The sequence below is a fragment of the Nerophis lumbriciformis genome, linkage group LG05, assembly GCF_033978685.3.
Source record: "Nerophis lumbriciformis linkage group LG05, RoL_Nlum_v2.1, whole genome shotgun sequence".
In the NCBI taxonomy this organism is placed as follows: Eukaryota; Metazoa; Chordata; class Actinopteri; order Syngnathiformes; family Syngnathidae; genus Nerophis; species Nerophis lumbriciformis.
The window spans coordinates 43360333-43379673 of NC_084552.2; the positions used below are offsets into that span (position 1 = coordinate 43360333).

The 19341-nt window shown below is 39.8% G+C and overlaps 1 protein-coding gene across 7 annotated transcripts in view; it reads left to right on the top strand.

Moving 5' to 3' along the window:
* Positions 1 to 19341, top strand: part of LOC133605874 (RNA-binding protein with multiple splicing-like) — an 85106-nt gene that overhangs the window by 26774 nt on the left and 38991 nt on the right. For 3 of the 7 annotated variants that reach the window (XM_061959214.1, XM_061959213.1, XM_061959215.1), the window contains 2 exons: positions 12708 to 12858; positions 18320 to 18470. In XM_061959214.1, coding sequence (XP_061815198.1) covers positions 12708 to 12858; positions 18320 to 18470 — 302 coding nt within the window. The remainder of the gene's footprint in view (positions 1 to 12707; positions 12859 to 18319; positions 18471 to 19341) is intronic. The other 4 variants (XM_061959217.1, XM_061959218.1, XM_061959219.1 and 1 more) reach the window with 2 other exon arrangements.

Sequence of the window (19341 nt, forward strand, 5' to 3'; positions counted from 1 at the left end):
CTTAATTGCTCAGACAGCAATGTATTTATATTAGTTTATATTTACGTACGTTGTTTCTTAATTTGGAAAGGCGCTAATATCGCTGTTTTAATGTTATCAAGCTAGCGCCTGTCAGTCTGTGAGTTTATCAAAGTTCAGTTATCAATCATGGTTTTTCGATCAACCTCATTGAAAACGGTAATACTAACCGCCAGGAGTTTTACTGCGGTTATAATTGTTACTGTTTATCGCTACATCCCTTGCTCAGTCTGCAACTGGGCGTGACGTCACGCGCAACCCAGATACCGAAACATGGCACCGTTGGATTTTAGGTGAATCTGAGCCCGGTATGACAGGCAAGATTTGGTCGGTGCCAAAAAAAGTACCGGATTCAGAGCACATTTATAGAAATTACAGATGACAAATGTAAATGTAAATCTAAATTAATTTTTACACAAAAAATACTTCTTTTTTTTAAATTGTCTTGTCCTTTTTTTTTTAATTGAAAATTTGCAGTTGTATTAGGATCTACAGCAGTGAGTGATAATATTCTACAGCTCCCTGGGTTAGTAGGTTTTGTATTTGCGACCGAGACCCCTGAAATAAGTACATTTGGATTAATTGGTGTTTTTTTAGTATGTGTTTGTTGTTGCCAAAATAATAATACAAAATTATAGCACAAAAAAACAAAACCCAAATCCCAGACTGATCAAACCAAAAAGGGTTTTATAGCATGGGGTCATTAGGGTGCACATTTTTTTTTATATAGGATTTTTTATACTCTAGGATTGTCTCTGATGTACAGTACAGGGTGATAATTTTACATACAGGTTCTAATGTATACATACACTCTCACATAATTCTGATTAAATAGTTGTGGTAGAATTAGTAGTTTATTAAAATGTATATATTGCCAAACATACTGTATGTGTTTACAAGTTTTAAGGTAGACAAATGCTGAACCACAATCTAATATTATTATTATGTACCATATTGATGAATAAGGCATTATTTTAATCTGTTTCGACTACAAGTTATGCCTAGTACAGTCATTATTCAAGGCTTAAGTCAAATGTAATCCTATACTACACTGTTTATTTTTTATTCCTTTAGTATTTAAGATATTATTACTGGTCTACATTCTGTACATATTTATCATCGAACAATGTTTCTGTACACTTGTACTCCTTTATTTTTGGTTTAATGAACTACAAACAATCTGAACTCTACTATTACACGTCTTTATCCTTCTCTTAGTTAACCCTCAATTAGTAGTCCTCGTAGTAACTAGTAGCAGTTAGTAATCCTTTTCGTAGTTAAAAGACATTCCAGCACCTTCAGCGCCACTTACTGTATTATGAGATAATAGGTACAATTCTGATCCTGTGTAAAACAAGAACATACAAAATACATTCAAACGTTTGCACATAACAACAATTGAAGATTTTATTATCATTCCATTCATCCATTTTCTATTGATTGTCCCTCTTGGGGTCGCTGGAGCCTATCCCAGCCGCAAGCCGAAGTCGCCACCTCATTGCAGGACCAACACAGACAAACAGTCAAGCATTCACACTCACATTCTAGGGCTGCAACTAACGATTAATTTGATAATCGATTAATCTGTTGATTATTACTTCGATTAATCGATTAATAATCGGATAAAAGAGACAAACTACATTTCTATCCTTTCCAGTATTTTATTGAAAAAAAAAAACATATTGGCGCCATGTTCTTTCAACTTGCCAAATAAAACAAGGAAAATGTTACAAAAATGCACACTTTTGACACCCCTGCTATAGATAATAAAAAATGAAATCTGATAAATCTATCGATAAAAAGCAGAGCCTGACGACGCATGCGCATTTATCACAACTCTCTCTGTCTCTCCCCCTCCCTCACCAATGCTGCTGCGCGCACAATTTGTTTTGTTTTTATCCTTCTTAACCCTGAACGTACATTAAAAATACACGCAACCCTAACTCAAAATGCCGGACATTTGAGGCATTTAAGAAACACCGCCCGGACAGCCCCGCAAAAGAGGACATGTCCGGCTGTTGCCAATCAGCCTAACCCCAAGTGGGGGGGAAGCCGGACTACCCGGAGTCACAGGGAGAACATTTAAACTCCACACAGAAAGACCCTCAGTCCAGAAATGGAACCGAGTACCTTCTCGCTAACCACTGTGCGCTGTGCTGCCCGTATTAACATTTATCCTGAAAAAAGGACCATAACAAAAATAAAACATTAAGGGCTCAGAATTATTAAAACATTCAAGCCCATGATTGTGTATGTAAACTTCTCACCAGAACTGAATATACAGTATATTCTTATTATAATTGTATAATTAGCCAACAATAGTGAGCCTGTTTCCATATTATCACACAGAGAATTGTGCTGCTTTTTAGGGGGGATGAGATGCATCCCTATGGAGCTCTCAGAGACTTTTCAAACATCTATTTGCATATTAAAACATGTTGTTTGTTTTTAATCAGATACACAATCGACCATGTTGCTTTTTTAAAGCAACCTACACAATAAATAGGAATTTAACTTAAAATAAACTAAATACCTCTAAAGTCGCAAAACGTCGGTCAAATGTGATAAACGATTTCATAATAAGACTGACACTAAGACACAAAACGGCATCAGAATACATCAGTGGAGGCGGGGCCGCATGCACACACAGATGGAAGTTGAAACTCGTAACATAAACATAAGAGATCATCACAGAAATGATCCGGATCAGGCCCAAAATCTAATCAGTTGTTCCTTATCCTATTTCGGACATGTCCCGAAAGTTTAATGAAAATCTGCCCATAACGTTTTGAGTTATTCTGCTAACTAACTAACTGACTGACTGGCTGACAAAGCAATGACAACAAGTACATAATCAATACGAAAAGCAGAATGCGAAGTAGTAAGAAGTTAACCACTGTCAATAGTAACAACGATAAAACAGTCAATCATATTGTTAATGACGAATAATGCAATTTAAATATGTGTCCCCTTGCAAGATGGGTCTCACGCAATTTTTACTTTTTAGCATTCTTGTCACACAAGTGTAAAAAGAAACTAACCAGTTAATGGAAAACCTTAAAAAAACTATATAAAACAATGTTAATGTTAAATTAAGCTATCTAAAGATGGGTGGCATCACATTTTTAGCCTATTCAGAATATTTTTTTTAATGTTGGATTGAAAATGCACATAACAATGGGATATAGACACAAAGCGCTAAGACACCAAAAACTTTTCTCTCTCAAGCAGTGAGGTTATAAATACCTCTGTGTGCCTTGAAGTCGTGATGAAGCGCAACGAATTTAGACAACTGACTACATGTTTTTTTGTAGAGCTCTTTGACATTTCTATTTTTACAATCAGGTGGCCACTTTTTAGTTCTACCTTTTTTACAAGTGCAAGAAATAAAGAAAGGAAGGAGGGGGGAGAACGTTGCAGCTATAAATGGCTCAGTTGTGGATTAAGGTGATATTCTGTTTCTGTGGACGTGATGATGGGTGGCGGCGGTGGACGTGATGACACAAAGCTGGCATGATGTCACTGAAGGCTATCAATGCTCTCTCAGGTTTAATAGGCACAACCTTGTTCTGAGAACATAGCGCATTAGCGGAAAGTGGAGGGATGACTTTGCTTTGTGCACTCACAGCCACTGGCCGCTAAGGCTGCAGAGGGAGACTAACAGGTAAAGGCCCTGACGTTTTTTAGTCTTTAAAAAAATCTATTGTGACTGTGTAACCGCTCAGGTAAAAAACAATAGGTTGTAATAGAACTCTTGGGATCAGACACGACTGAGTGATGCCACTTATGCCACCCACCACCTCCACCCATCCATCCATCTTCTTCCGCTTATGCGAAATGGGGTCGCGGGGGCAACAGCCTAAGCAGAGAAGCCTAGACTTCCCTCTCCTCCGCTACCTTGTCCTGCTCTTCCTGGGGGATCCCGAGGCGTTCCTAGGCCAGTTGGGAGATATAGTCTCTCCAACGTGTCCTGGGTCTTCCCAGTGGTCTCATACTGGTCGGACGCGCCTTTAAAACCTCCCCAGGGAGGCGTTCGGGGGGCATTCTGACCAAATGCCCGAGCCATCTTATCTGGCTCCTCTCAATGTGGAGGAGCAGCGGCTTTAATCCGAGTTCCTCCGGAATGACAGAGCGTCTCACCATATCTCTATCGGAGAGCCCCGGCACCCGACGGAGGAAACTCATTCAGTCTCTTGCACCTGTGAGCTTTGCCTTCCAGCTTAGCGCCTTCTTCACCACGACGTACTGATACAGGGTCCGCATCACTGCAGATGTTGCAACGATCCGCCTGTCAATCTCAAGATCCACTCTTCCCTTACTAGTGAACAAGACCCCGCGGTACTTGAGCTCCTCCAATTGGGGCAGGATCTCCTCCCCAACCCGGAGATGGCACTCCACCCTTTTCCGGGTGAGTACCATAGATTCGGACTTGGATGTGCTGCTTTTCATACCCGTCACTTCAAACTCCGCTACGAACCGATCCAGCGAGAGCTGAAGATCCTGGTCAGATGAAGCCAGCAGGACCACATTATCCGCAAAAATCAGAGACCTCATCCTGCAGCCACCAAATCGGATCCCCTCAACGCTCTGACTGCACCTAGAAATTCTGTCCATAAACGTTGTAAACAGAATCGGTGACAAAGGGCAGCCCTGGCGGAGTCCATCCCTCACTGGAAACGCGTCCAATGTGAACCAAGCTCTGACACTGATCATTCAGGGAGCGGACCGCCACAATCAGGCGATCCAATACCCCATAATCTCCGAGTACTCTCCACAGCACTTCCCGAGGGACACAGTCAAATGCCTTCTCCAAGTCCACAAAACACATGTAGACTGGCTGGGCAAACTCCCATGCACCCTCAAGGATTCTGCCGAGAGTATAGAGTTGGTCCACAGTTCCATGACCAAGACGAAAACCACACTGATCCTCCTGAATCATAGGTTTGACTATAATACAGCAATGCAATACAACCAGAGGTGGGTAGAGTAGCCAGAAATTGTACTCAAGTAAGAGTACTGTTACTTTAGAGATTTATTACTCAAGTAAAAGTAAGGAGTAGTCACCCAAATATTTACTTGAGTAAAAGTAAAAAGTATGTTGTGAAAAAACTACTCAAGTACTGAGTAACTGATGAGTAACATACACACACATATCATATATATATATATATATATATATATATATATATATATATACACACACACGCACATATATATATATATATATATATATATATATATATATATATATATATATATATATATACACACACACGCACATATATATATATATATATATATATATATATATATATATATATATATATATATACACACACACGCACATATATATATATATATATATATATATATATATATATATATATATATATATATATATATATATATATGTATATATATATACACACACACATATATATATATATACATACATTGATATATACAGTATATAATTTATATTTATTTATTTTGCCGTTTTTGTTTACATGTTAAAGGTGTTTTAATGAATATACATGCATGTTTAACACATATAGATTCCTTTCTTTCATGAAGACAAGAATATAAATTGGTGTATTACCTGATTGTGATGACTTGCATTGATTGGAATCAGACAGTAGTGCTGATAACGTCCTCGTTTTCAAATGGAGGAGAAAAAAAGTTCCTCCTTTCTGTCTAATACCACATGAAAGTGGTTGGTTTTTGGTATCTTATTTGTCCAGCTTCCATATTCGTTTTTATACACTTTACAAGAAATACATTGGCGGCAAACTCCGTAGCTTGCTAGCTTGTTTGCGCTGGCTTTCGGAGACTCTTATTTTGAAAGCGCAGGCGCGATGGAGCGGCACTTTTTTTGTGAAGACAGGAACTGTGCAGTCAGTCTTTAGGCTTTTGACGGGATGTACGGTTGAAATAAAAAAAGGATCTTTTTTCCTTCACACTTTTGATTGATTGATTGGAACTTGTATTAGTAGATTGCACAGTACAGTACATATTCCGTACAATTGACCACTAAATGGTAACACCCCAATAAGTTTTTCAACTTGTTTAAGTCAGGTCATGTGACCGCCTGGCTCTGTTTGATTGGTCCAACGTCACCAGTGACTGCAGCTGATTGGTGGAACGGAGTGAACGTCACCAGTGACTGTATTTGTTGAAACGCAGGCACTATGGAGGTCTGTCAGACCAAAACAAACAAAGCGTGCATTAACAGATCGATAAAAATTAGTAGCGAGTAGCGAGCTGAATGTAGATAAAAGTAGCGGAGTAAAAGTAGCGTTTCTCCTCTATAAATATACTCAAGTAAAAGTAAAAGTATGTTGCATTAAAACTACTCTTAGAAGTACAATTTATCCCAAAAGTTACTCAAGTAGATGTAACGGAGTAAATGTAGCGCGTTACTACCCACCTCTGAATACAACGCCGTACTTTGAAACAGAAAAGTTCTATTTCATGAGCTTTTATCAATATTTTAGGACATTTTTACATTTACATTACATTTGTAATTTATTTGATAGTGTATTTATTTATGTAATGTTTTTCATTTTGAAAAATTCTGACATAAACTGCACATTGCTTATTAATAAATACATGAATTCATTATGAAATATAATAGTGATATATTTTCAATGATTTTTCACAATTATACCGCGACCCCGAAGGGAATAAGCGGTAGAAAATGGATGGATGGATATTTACAATTTAATTATTGACAATGTTATACAATTGCAATGAACACATTAATTGGTTTTAGTTTTTACTACACTAATTTTTTGCACAAATTTTAAATGTTAAGATAATTCAAACATATTTTGTTAAAATGTGGAATAAAATTGTGAAATATGCTATATAACCTTAAAAGGTCAGATCAAAAGACTTAAAGGGGACCTATTATGCAAAACAAACTATTTTACCTATTGATACCTGTTTTTGTGTATTTGGGATCTGCATAAGTTGCTGAAAATGTGAAATTAAACTATGGAGGCATGGCAAACATATTTTTAAAACAATCTTGCCTTCCTTTATATTTCCTCCAACCAAGCCATTTCAAAATTGTCCAATTTGTGAAGTTTTCCCCAAGTGTGACGTCAGGGATTTTCCCTTTTATGGTCGAGATTTATCCAGATTTTTGTGCAAGTTTGTTATTGTAGTCCGATGTTGTAGTCAATAAAGCTCTTTCTTTTTTCTTTATCGGTATACCAGTAGGGATGATGTTTGATAAGAAATTATCGAGTTCAAGCCTATTATCGAATCCTCTTATCGAACCCATTCCTTATCGATTCTCTTATCGAGTCCAGATAGGTTGTTGTATATGAAAAAAATATATGGTATTTGGTTTAACAAAAGCTCACTTTTATTATATAAGAAAAAAATAAAATCTAATAAATAAATGAATATTGACTGTTACCCCCCCTAAAAAAATAAAATAAATAAATATTGACTGTTGTTACCCAAAGTATATTAAGTGGGATTTTTCAGAAAAACAAATATATACAGTAACACAAAAACAACCTGTCTCTGTGATCACTATTGGTGTATAAATAATAATATAGTGTTAAATAAAATCAGTCCCTTGGGCCCAAAACTGAAAATAATACAGCTCTCCAAAAAGTGCACTTCTGCTGCTATTGGAACATAACTGTTTGTTATGATGCTTTGACATTTTCGCACTTTATTTCTTTATTGAAAGAAAATTCTATGAAGAGAAAAGTTGTTTGCAAATGTGGTTACAATGCTAAAAAATTAAAAGTTAAAGCTAAAAAAAGAAATACACTTCATTGAGTTAACATTGTTTCTTTATAGGGGGAAAGATGTGATGTTATGAGCTAGGGAATATAACAACTACACTACCCAGCATGCAACGGGAGTGATGAGCATGCGCGGTAGCCCCGAAAAGTGTTGTTGCATGTCGTCACCCGGCAGCTAAGAATTAGGTTATGAGCACGCTGTGAAAGTAAACGTCAAGAACTCAGCCAACACGCCTCGTCTGCATTATTTATAATTAGACAGACAACACATATACAGTGTGATTTTGTTTTGTTTACAAGGAAAGAAAAACAAAAGTTAAAAAAGGGAGATCATGTCGTATATGTTGTATATATTTGTATGTGCTGCGGTTGCTTTAAGAACGTTGCGACAGCTGCCGTAAAGGAGGTGCGTTGCTAGCCTGAATGCTATGTTTTCGGTTGGTCGTAAAAGTGTTCGTCATGTGTTTGTACCCTGCTCAAATCTCTGTGAAGTTATTCATTGGATCATACCTTTTGTTTTGAACTTTATTACACCTTGGAGCGCTTTTTCCGGTCCATTGTTTTTTCTGCTTTCCCTATCTGCGCCTAATGACTGAGCTACGTGACGTCATTTCTTGTGATGTCCCACGGGGCATTTCTGGTCGGGACGGGATTCGTTCCCAGGGATTCGAATAAAGAACCAACTCTTTTTCTTTACTATAGTGGTCTCGATAACGGGTACCGGTTCTCAAAAAGGGATTCGAGTCCAAGGACTCGGTTTTCTTTTCTTATCAAACAACCGGGAAAATTGGTTTCGAGTATCATCCCTATATACCAGTACTAATAAAGTATCGCTGTACTAATCAATTGAAATCGGTAGTATACCACCTTTGAAAAGTACCGGTCCCACTCTTTCATCTGAGTGCCGCTTTGTGGCGGTGACTACAGAGCTAAGAGGCGCATGATGTTGAGTGTGTCAAAACGCACACACACAGTGCATACAAGTAATAACATCTTTGAGAGGAAAAAAGGCAAAAAAGTACAATTTTACTGGTTAATAAAGAGGGTGCGTGAAGCGCAATATGGAGGTATTTGGGCTTCAAAACTAACAATAAAGGTGACGCTTTCAACAGGTAGGAACCGCGTTGTAAGTACTGTTTTACACCTTTCCTCCCAGACCGTGGTCGAGGAGAGCAGGGGAAAACCTTTCACTTCACAATGGGTCCGTAAAGCTCCGCTCTTTGGTCGGAATGACGAGGCCTTCGATTAGTTACAACTTGATCACTTTATTTATAATTTCCACAGGGCACAACCGGACGTCCACGATGCTATTAACACTCCTGCACATGCTAGCTCTACCTCTCCTAACTTGCCCACTCACTTACTCACGTCACTCACCCCACATACTGCCATTCTTGAAGGAGCACACACACACACACACACACACACACACACACACGCACACACACACACACGCTACTCCCACAATAGCTGCTTTAAAACACGCTTTGCCAAATGTGGTGATTAGTATTTAAACCTTTGCTTCAAACTTAGGTAAACATTTAAATAATAAGCATTCAGATCTGCATAAGGAGTTATAAAAAGTGACAGGTAATAATGTAGTTATTAGACCTGTCCAGCTGTTCGGTCCAGTGCAGACTGTAGTCACCAAATGACTATCGCCCCATAGATCTAGTCGAGCTACCGGTCAATCGCGGAGTGTGTGCCAGTCGATCGCCAGCCAAGCATTGAAAAAATAGACCTAAAAATTAGCGATCATCAATCTTCACTATGACGTCACGATCGTCACTTGATTGACATTCACGGCACCTGAGGACCTTGTGGGATGACGCTGGCTGCTGCGAGCTCAGTGTAAAGAAAAAAACAACCAGCAGGAAGGCGAGACACTTTTTATTTCAAAAACACCCTGCATTCAAAAGTCTAAAGACCGACCGCACAGTTCCTGTCTTCACAATAATAGTGCTGCTCCATTCTGCCTGCGCTACCAAAATGAGTCTCCGAAAGCTAGCACACACAAGCTAGCAAGGGACGGAGTTTGGCGTCAATGTATTTCTAGTAAAGTGTATAAAAACGAGTTGGGAAGCTGGACAAACAAGATGCCAAAACCAACCTCTTTAATGTGATATTGGATAGTAAGGAGGACTTTTTTTCTCCTCCACAATGTAAAATCCAATCAATGCAGGTCATCATAATCCGGTAATACACCAATTTATATTATTGTTTTCATGAAAAAAGGGAATCTGCATGTTAAACATGCTTGTATTAAAACACCTTTATCATGTTAACAAACATGTCAAAGTAAATAAATACAAATTAAAAAAAATATATATACTGTATATATACAGGTAAAAGCCAGTAAATTAGAATATTTTGAAAAACTTGATTTATTTCAGTAATTGCATTCAAAAGGTGTAACTTGTACATTATATTTATTCATTGCACACAGACTGATGCATTCAAATGTTTATTTCATTTAATTTTGATGATTTGAAGTGCCAACAAATGAAAATCCAAAGTTCCGTGTGTCACAAAATTAGAATATTACTTAAGGCTAATACAAAAAAGGGATTTTTAGAAATGTTGGCCAACTGAAAAGTATGAAAATGAAAAATATGAGCATGTACAATACTCAATACTTGGTTGGAGCTCCTTTTGCCTCAATTACTGCGTTAATGCGGCGTGGCATGGAGTCGATGAGTTTCTGGCACTGCTCAGGTGTTATGAGAGCCCAGGTTGCTCTGATAGTGGCCTTCAACTCTTCTGCGTTTTTGGGTCTGGCATTCTGCATCTTCCTTTTCACAATACCCCACAGATTTTCTATGGGGCTAAGGTCAGGGGAGTTGGCGGGCCAATTTAGAACAGAAATACCATGGTCCGTAAACCAGGCACGGGTAGATTTTGCACTGTGTGCAGGCGCCAAGTCCTGTTGGAACTTGAAATCTCCATCTCCATAGAGCAGGTCAGCAGCAGGAAGCATGAAGTGCTCTAAAACTTGCTGGTAGACGGCTGCGTTGACCCTGGATCTCAGGAAACAGAGTGGACCGACACCAGCAGATGACATGGCACCCCAAACCATCACCCAACGATGCAAATTTTGCATTTCCTTTGGAAATCGAGGTCCCAGAGTCTGGAGGAAGACAGGAGAGGCACAGGATCCACGTTGCCTGAAGTCTAGTGTAAAGTTTCCACCATCAGTGGAAAATATTCTAATTTACTGGCTTTTACCTGTATATACAGGTAAAAGCCAGTAAATTTGAATATTTTGAAAAACTTGATTTATTTCAGTAATTGCATTCAAAAGGTGTAACTTGTACATTATATTTATTCATTGCACACAGACTGATGCATTCAAATGTTTATTTCATTTAATTTTGATGATTTGAAGTGGCAACAAATGAAAATCCAAAATTCCGTGTGTCACAAAATTAGAATATTACTTAAGGCTAATACAAAAAAGGGATTTTTAGAAATGTTGGCCAACTGAAAAGTATGAAAATGAAAAATATGAGCATGTACAATACTCAATACTTGGTTGGAGCTCCTTTTGCCTCAATTACTGCGTTAATGCGGCGTGGCATGGAGTCGATGAGTTTCTGGCACTGCTCAGGTGTTATGAGAGCCCAGGTTGCTCTGATAGTGGCCTTCAACTCTTCTGCATTTTTGGGTCTGGCATTCTGCATCTTCCTTTTCACAATACCCCACAGATTTTCTATGGGGCTAAGGTCAGGGAAGTTGGCGGGCCAATTTAGAACAGAAATACCATGGTCCGTAAACCAGGCACGGGTAGATTTTGCGCTGTGTGCAGGCGCCAAGTCCTGTTGGAACTTGAAATCTCCATCTCCATAGAGCAGGTCAGCAGCAGGAAGCATGAAGTGCTCTAAAACTTGCTGGTAGACGGCTGCGTTAACCCTGGATCTCAGGAAACAGAGTGGACCGACACCAGCAGATGACATGGCACCCCAAACCATCACCCAACCATGCAAATTTTGCATTTCCTTTGGAAATCGAGGTCCCAGAGTCTGGAGGAAGACAGGAGAGGCACAGGATCCACGTTGCCTGAAGTCTAGTGTAAAGTTTCCACCATCAGTGATGGTTTGGGGTGCCATGTCATCTGCTGGTGTCGGTGTATATATATGTATGTGTGTGTATATATATATATATATACAGTATATATATATATATATATATATATATATATATATATATATATGTACTGTATATATACGCATATAGATGAGGTAGATCGCCTCGACATGGTCATTTGATAAGCCTACTGAAAAAGTTGGTCAAACATTTTGACCAATGTGCAACCTTTACATGTTATGTAGACCACAAGGAATTGTTTTAAACGTATAACAAAAATCATAATATGACCTGTTTAGGACTTAAATATTTGTTTTTTAATTATTTCATGACCAATATAATTGATGCAAAAAAATATAATTTTGTCACAAATAAATCAAATCCATCCTTCCATCCATATGGATTATAAATAATAATATATACTTTATATTATATACTTATCTATCAGTATGTATACATATGAACTGTTTTTCAGTGTTTTATTAATTAATAGACATTTCATTAAACAATTTCACATGCAATAAATAATTGATTAATATTAAAATCTATTTAAATTAAATGTTATATATATATTTTTTAGATTTTGGCACTGGTACAGTTCGTTTATGAATATATTTACAAAACTTTACAACAGCATTAGTTAAATGGCAATAAGCAGTGGTCTTAGTTTGTGCACATTAAAACAAAAGACTCTTACTTCTATTATACTTTATGGCAGTTTAGCGGATTAAGTGAACTCTCTTACTGGTTGTGTAGATTCACTTTGTTTTTGGTGTCGGGTTTCCTTTGAGACCTTAGCGACGCTAAAAAAAAAGATTGTTTTTCCCTTTGCCATCTCAGGGGGTCCGGTTTGATCCCGAGATCCCACAGACCCTCCGGCTAGAGTTTGCCAAGGCCAACACCAAGATGGCCAAGAACAAACTGGTGGGCACCCCCAACCCCCTTCCCTCCCAGCAGAGCCCCGGACCCCAGTTCATTAGCAGAGACCCATGTGAGTACTCTTTACTCTTTACTCTTTACTCTTCTTTATGGACAGACATTAGTCTGAAACATGTAGTTGCCTGTTTTTTAGTGCTGGTTTCAAATGGAAAAACAAAGGAACGAACGATACACAGATTTTAAAAAGGATGCATGACACATTTTTAACGCTAATAACGAATCACGTAATGCAAAGCTGAGTTGCATCACATTTTCAGTATTATTTTGCATGCCAAAGGTGCACTGTGGGAGATGCTGGTGTTGTGCCAAAAAACACTGATCTAGATGCAAGAAAATGCATGTTGCAAGAGTTGATTTTTATATTGGAAACATTTATACATCTCCTATATAAAAAAACAGAAGTTTGAAGATGTTTTTCACCCCCAGCTAATGAGCACTTTAGGACTATTTAACTCTTATCTCTCAGCTTAGTTGGTTGTTGGATCATTGTTTGTAGTTATACAGTGAAGTTACACAGTCAGTGTTTGTGGTTCTGTTTTTTTTCATATTTCTTTGCTGTTTTTTTAGCTTAGCTTTTTATGCATAGCTTCCCCTGTGCTAGTCTGTGCATTTTTCCCACTGCACTCTATTTTTGTTCCTTGTACCCTTTGTACACAAAATGCTTAGTGACTTGCACGCTGCCGGCTGTCAACTATTTTTTCGGGTCACGACCTCATTGAGCGTTCGTAACGGAATGATCCAACCAAGTGTGTTTTTCGCAAGAGAGGAAAAAAGAGGATATGTGAGGAGATGAAGGCTGCCACATTGCCGTGGTGGAATCCCGTCAAGGACAAGGAGTTAGAGGAAGCTGATGACATCTCTCCCTAGGGTGTGGATGCTTGGAACCTGCTGATGTCCCAAATAATGGAAGCAGAAGGCCGGCATCAGGCCCCAGCACTTTTCCCATGTCGACTTCCTCCTTACCAGACCACAGCACAGACAGCTGCTCCTTCTCCGAAGCCCAGTCACGGTATGATAGATGCCCACCTCGCTTCTGTTCACGTGGCTTGGACGATCCAGCACGGCCAGGAGGCCTGCTCCAGTTTCCACGCCCGCTCAAGCCAAGCTCGCTCCAGCTTCCACGCCCGATCAAGCCAAGCTCGCTCCAGCTTCCACGCCCGCTCAAGCCAAGCTCGCTCCAGCTTCCACGGCTGCTCAAGCCAAGCCCGCTCCAGTTTCCACGCCCGCTCAAGCCAAGGCCGCTCCAGCTTTGACGCCCGCTCAAGCCAAGGCCGCTCCAGCTTCCACGCCCGCTCAAGCCAAGCACGCTCCAGCTTCCACGCCCGCTCCAGCTTCAACACCCGCTCAAGCCAAGCCCGCTCCAGCTCTAGCCAAGCTCGTCCAAGCAGCCACGCCAACTCCAGCCAAGCTCGCCTAAGCAGCCACGCCAGCTCCAGCCAAGCTCACCCAAGCAGCCACGCCACCTCCAGCCAAGCTCGCCCAAGCAGCCACGTCAGCGACAAGCTCGCCCGAGCAGCCACTCAAGCGAGTCCGACGCCACCGGCCACTCAAGCGAGTCCGACGCTACCGGCCAGTCAAGCGGGTCCGACACCACCGGCCAGTCAAGCGGGTCTGACGCCACCGGCCAGTTAAGCGGGTCCTACGCCACCGGCCAGTTAAGCGGGTCCTACGCCACCGGCCAGTTAAGTGGGTCTGACGCCACCGGCCAGTCAAGCGGGTCCAACGCCACCGGCCAGTCAAGCGGGTCTGACTCCACCAGCCTCTCCTAAAACGGGTCAGACGCCACCAGCCTCTCCTCAAACGGGTCTGACGCCACCGGTTCCAGCCTTGCCTCCAGCTATGCAGTCAGCTCCAGCCTCGCATCCAGCTGTGCAGTCGGCCTCTGCGTCGCCTCAAGCTGTGCAGCCAGTTAGATCTCTTGCCCAGCAGCCTGCACAACCTCCATCTCGCCTGCCGCAGAAGCGCTCGTCTGGCGCTCGCCCTTTTTGCCTGCTGCAGAGGCGCCTGCCTGGTGCCCACACGCCTCCTCCTCATCGGCCAAGAGAATAGCCGTTCCATGGACGCTTTCTGCACCATTGGCAGCAACGCCCAGGCTTCTGGAGCACCGTCCTCGTTGAGGTCTGCTTCATCGGCCACGAATGTGGCCTTTTCATGGACGCCCTCCGTGCCGTCAGCAGCAATGCCCTGGACCCGGGAATGGGTCTTTACGGATGCTGGTGCACCACTGCCGCTCACGTCCGCCTCCTCCTCCTTGCCAGCTGCGTTCAACTCGCAGCTGCCACCTGACTTTTCCCTGCTGGCTTTGGGGACACTTGGCCAGGCGAGCCGCTGCCAAGTCCTCCCTCCAATCTCCCATGATTTTGGACTTATTTTTTTCGGATTACTGGACCGTCTGGAATTCGTCCCTTGAGAGGGGGGTATTGTTATGATTTGTTATGTCAGGTCAGTCCTTGAGTTCAGTTTTTGGTTTACTTCCTGTTTTGCACTTCTATTTTGTCTACATTTCCTGTTCCATCTGTCTTGTCCTGCAGTAGTTTCACCTCTGTTTCTGAGCACTGTCGTGTTCACCTGCTGCTAATGAGCAAATGAGTACTATTTAACTGTCTCTCAGCTTAGTTGGTTGTTGGATCATTGCTGGAGTTATTAACACAGTGGAGTTACACGGTCAGTGTTTGTGGTTCTGTTTTTTTACGTATTTCTTTTGCTGTGCATTTTTCCTGCTGCACTCTATTTTTGTTCCTTGTACCTTTTTTGTACATGAAATAATTAGTTACTTGCACGCTGCCGGCTGTCAATTATTCTTTGGGGTCACGACCTCCGCTACAAAGAGCGTTTGTGACAAAAAAAACACCAGCATGCATCTGTAGGCTCTTTATCAGACCGCTAACAGTTTCAAGTTTCATAAATCTTATTGCGGGCACCAAATGATTACATATGCAAGCTCTGATAATCGGCATATAATCTGCATATGCATGAAGGCAATCGCGCTAAATGGTTTCACTGTCAGAAAGGAATTATGTAATGCTAAATAGAGTAGCATAACAAAGAAATCTAACTTTCTCAACATTCTTCATGATCCCAATGTGAACCAGGGGTGACAAATTAACACTAAAAATTATGCAATACTCATTTTCAACATTAGTGTCAAATCACATAATGGTTGGACACATTATTAGACACAAGAAATAGTGTTAATTGTCATACAAGTAGAAAACTAAATTATTAATGGTTATTAATAAAACGTAAAAACAAAAATGTTATTCAACACAAAGATTTTTTAAATCTGAAGAGATTGTTTTTATTGCAATAGGCACCTCCATAAAGGTTAAAAAAGCAGACATTAAGCAACTTGTGTGTGCGTGGTATATTGTGTTGACCACACACAATTCTGTCCCATTACCCATCTAGACACCTACCCCAAAATCTTGCGTGAACCAAAGTGATCTAACAAAATCGAAAAAAAAAACATAGCAACGGCCATAGCAACAACCTTAAAAACAGGGAATATACAAGAGTACATATGGCAGAAGGAAGGTATAATGGTCTTAGGTTAGAACTATTTTTGACTGAAAAATTTAACTGGTAAAAAAAGGAAAATATCATGGACTTTATAATCGAGGGAGCGAGAGGTGAGTACATTCTCTACAAATTAGTCCCAATATTTTTTTAGGTTCTTGATTTACAACTTTCCATTGCCACGTCACAATTCACAGAGCAATTCAGTCGAAAATATTGAACACGTTTGAATGTAAATCCACCTACTTTGCATTACATTCTAATGCTTTCTTTCGGAATAATTATAGCCACAGACTTTTTGTTCAACCTTGATGTGTTTTTACTCGACCATTTAGCTCAAATTCTGAATTGTAAGAGTGGTCTTGAGTTTGGTGTTGCTAGCAGGTGTGTTTGTCATGTGATAATACCTCTTTTGTACATGTCCCATGTCTTGTAACTAAGTTAAATATTTTTTTAAAAGGGTCAGGATTGTGAGAAGAGTCCTGCATTCTTCCTCAACGACCAAACTTGTTCTTATCTTAGATATTTGCTGCCAGAGCGAGGGTGTGTGTGTGTGTGTGTGTGTGTGTGTTTGTGTTTGCTTTAGGGGGGAATAACGTAATGGCTGCCATTTTTTGATAAGACATGTTCTTTTCTAAATCCAAGTTATTGTATTTGGATTGAGGAATTTTAAAATGCATTTACTGTAATGATCCAGACGCAAGAAAATGCAGAATTGCAAGAGTTCTTTTCATATAGGAGATGTATCGATTCCTTTTGGTGCCTGCTGCTTTTAAATCAGGCATTAAGTCGTCCGGTAGCTTAAAAATTGCATTGCTGGATAGACAATATGTTTTTACTATTTTCATTTGTGACAATACAACGATGTTAACACACATAGAAGATAGTCTCTCTGTTGTTACATCGATCACCTCATAGCCAGTTATACCAATTTGCGCATACCTTCCAAACATGTTAAATTTAGATGCAAAAACATTTAGTGCAAAACAGTTTTAGGCTTGATAAATCACACTGAATTGCATTCTTCATAAGTATTAAGGGAAACTGTTGTTTGCCTTTATGCTTATGGATCGCACTCTCGACTATGCTCATTTACAAGACACAATCAATTTTTGCACGAGTTCAGTAGATCAGCTTTGTGTACGCTATTAAGTTTGAATGTCTTTTAATATCTTAATTTTTTTTTTTTTTTAAATTGTCCCAGATGCGTTTCTTGCTTTTTAAAAATGTTCACTTTGGCAAGTGTTATTAATAAAAACTAAGGCTGTCAAATGATTACATTTCTTTATCGGGTTAATCACTGTTTTAAAATTAATTTACAACTATGTCTTAAGCTACACACCATAATATAATTTGTCCGCCTCTTTACAATGTCTCTTGTATGTCCCTCTGTAATTCTCCTGGACTAGGCTATAGGTTAGACTGGAACAGTATTTAAACATTTTAACTCAGTACAGCAAGATTAGCAAAACTAAGAGAAGACACACTTTTGTTTGTCACAGTTAAATTAGGCCATCTTAGCTATTACCCTTTTTTTTGTGTGAAAAATAAAGCATAGTAATTAAATTTGTTACATTCTGTGTCAATTCCCATATTTTGACAACTTGTCTTCTCCGGTTGGAAACTTCCAGGTTTTCGGTGGTGGGCAGAGTGATTGTAGCGAGTGTGTTATAGCAGCAATAAGAATAACAAGTTATACAAGTTGTAAATTCCGATGTATCTTGAGTGGTTCTTCTATTGTTTCAGAATGAATTAACCGAGTTATCATTTTGATAATGGTGTCTTACATGAGGGCATTACCATTTCTGACATTTCGTGCCACATTTTTCTCAATGTCTGTCTGAAGGCATGCGTAAACAAAGTTTTCGACACAATCTAATTTGGATACTTGCGCTTACCTACCTTTCCATCACTGGCGCCTACCACCCACCCCACCACGTCTGTCAACCCCCGACACCCAACCACTCCAGAGGCCACCAACCTCATCCCACTGGTAGTCTTCTTCTTCTTCTTTCCACAGATGAGCTCACAGTGCCCGCTCTCTATCCCAGCAGCCCAGACGTGTGGGCGTCATACCCGCTGTACCCGGCGGATCTGTCGCAGGCGCTCCCACCTGCTTTCACGTACCCCTCCTCGCTCCACGCACAGGTAATCGCTCTCACCCTTTTAGCCCCACCTCATCCTCCCGCACTGACTATCGCCACATCTGCCATCCACGCTGAATGCTTCAGTGCCATCATTGTCATTGCTAGCTGCGCCATTGTTCAGAACCTAGCGTTAGCGCGGTTCGCAATACAGATGTAAAATGTTGATATTAATGGCTTCGAGGAAAATTCTTAATTTTTTACCATTTTTTACATTATATGAACATATGTGTGGCACCTATGTGTTACACAAAATACCGATATTGTGATGCATAGTTTTTTACAGTACTTATTAATGATTTGGACATTGGGACATGTGACGCACATCTACTATATATGTGCTTTTTACATATAGCATAAGTCGGTCTAAACAATATAAAATATACAATATATAGTGATGACTGCGGGAAAAAAAAATCCATGACATTTCATTTTACAGTACATTTTCCTACTACTTTGGATGTGGTGTTTTTTTTCGTTTTTATAACAAATTGCGGTATTATTCACCATTTAGTAAACATTTTTACGGTTTACTCAATATTTTCCATTATTTGTACAATATCTGACTGTCGTGGAATTGCTATGAAAACAATAAGAAAAGTTATTGAAGAAATTTCAAAACCATCACATATGTCATCAATCTATCATTTCAAACATGCACGTTCCCAATCAATATGAAAATGACAGTTGTACTGATTCCTTAAATTGTAGACATGCACTTATTTACAAACTATAGACCTGTTTCATTACTTCCACAAATTTCTAAAATCATAGAAAAAATATTCAATAACAGATTGTATGAATTCATAAACATAAGTGGAATACTTGTGGAGATTCAAGTTGTATACAGAACTAACATCTCATCATCATTAATC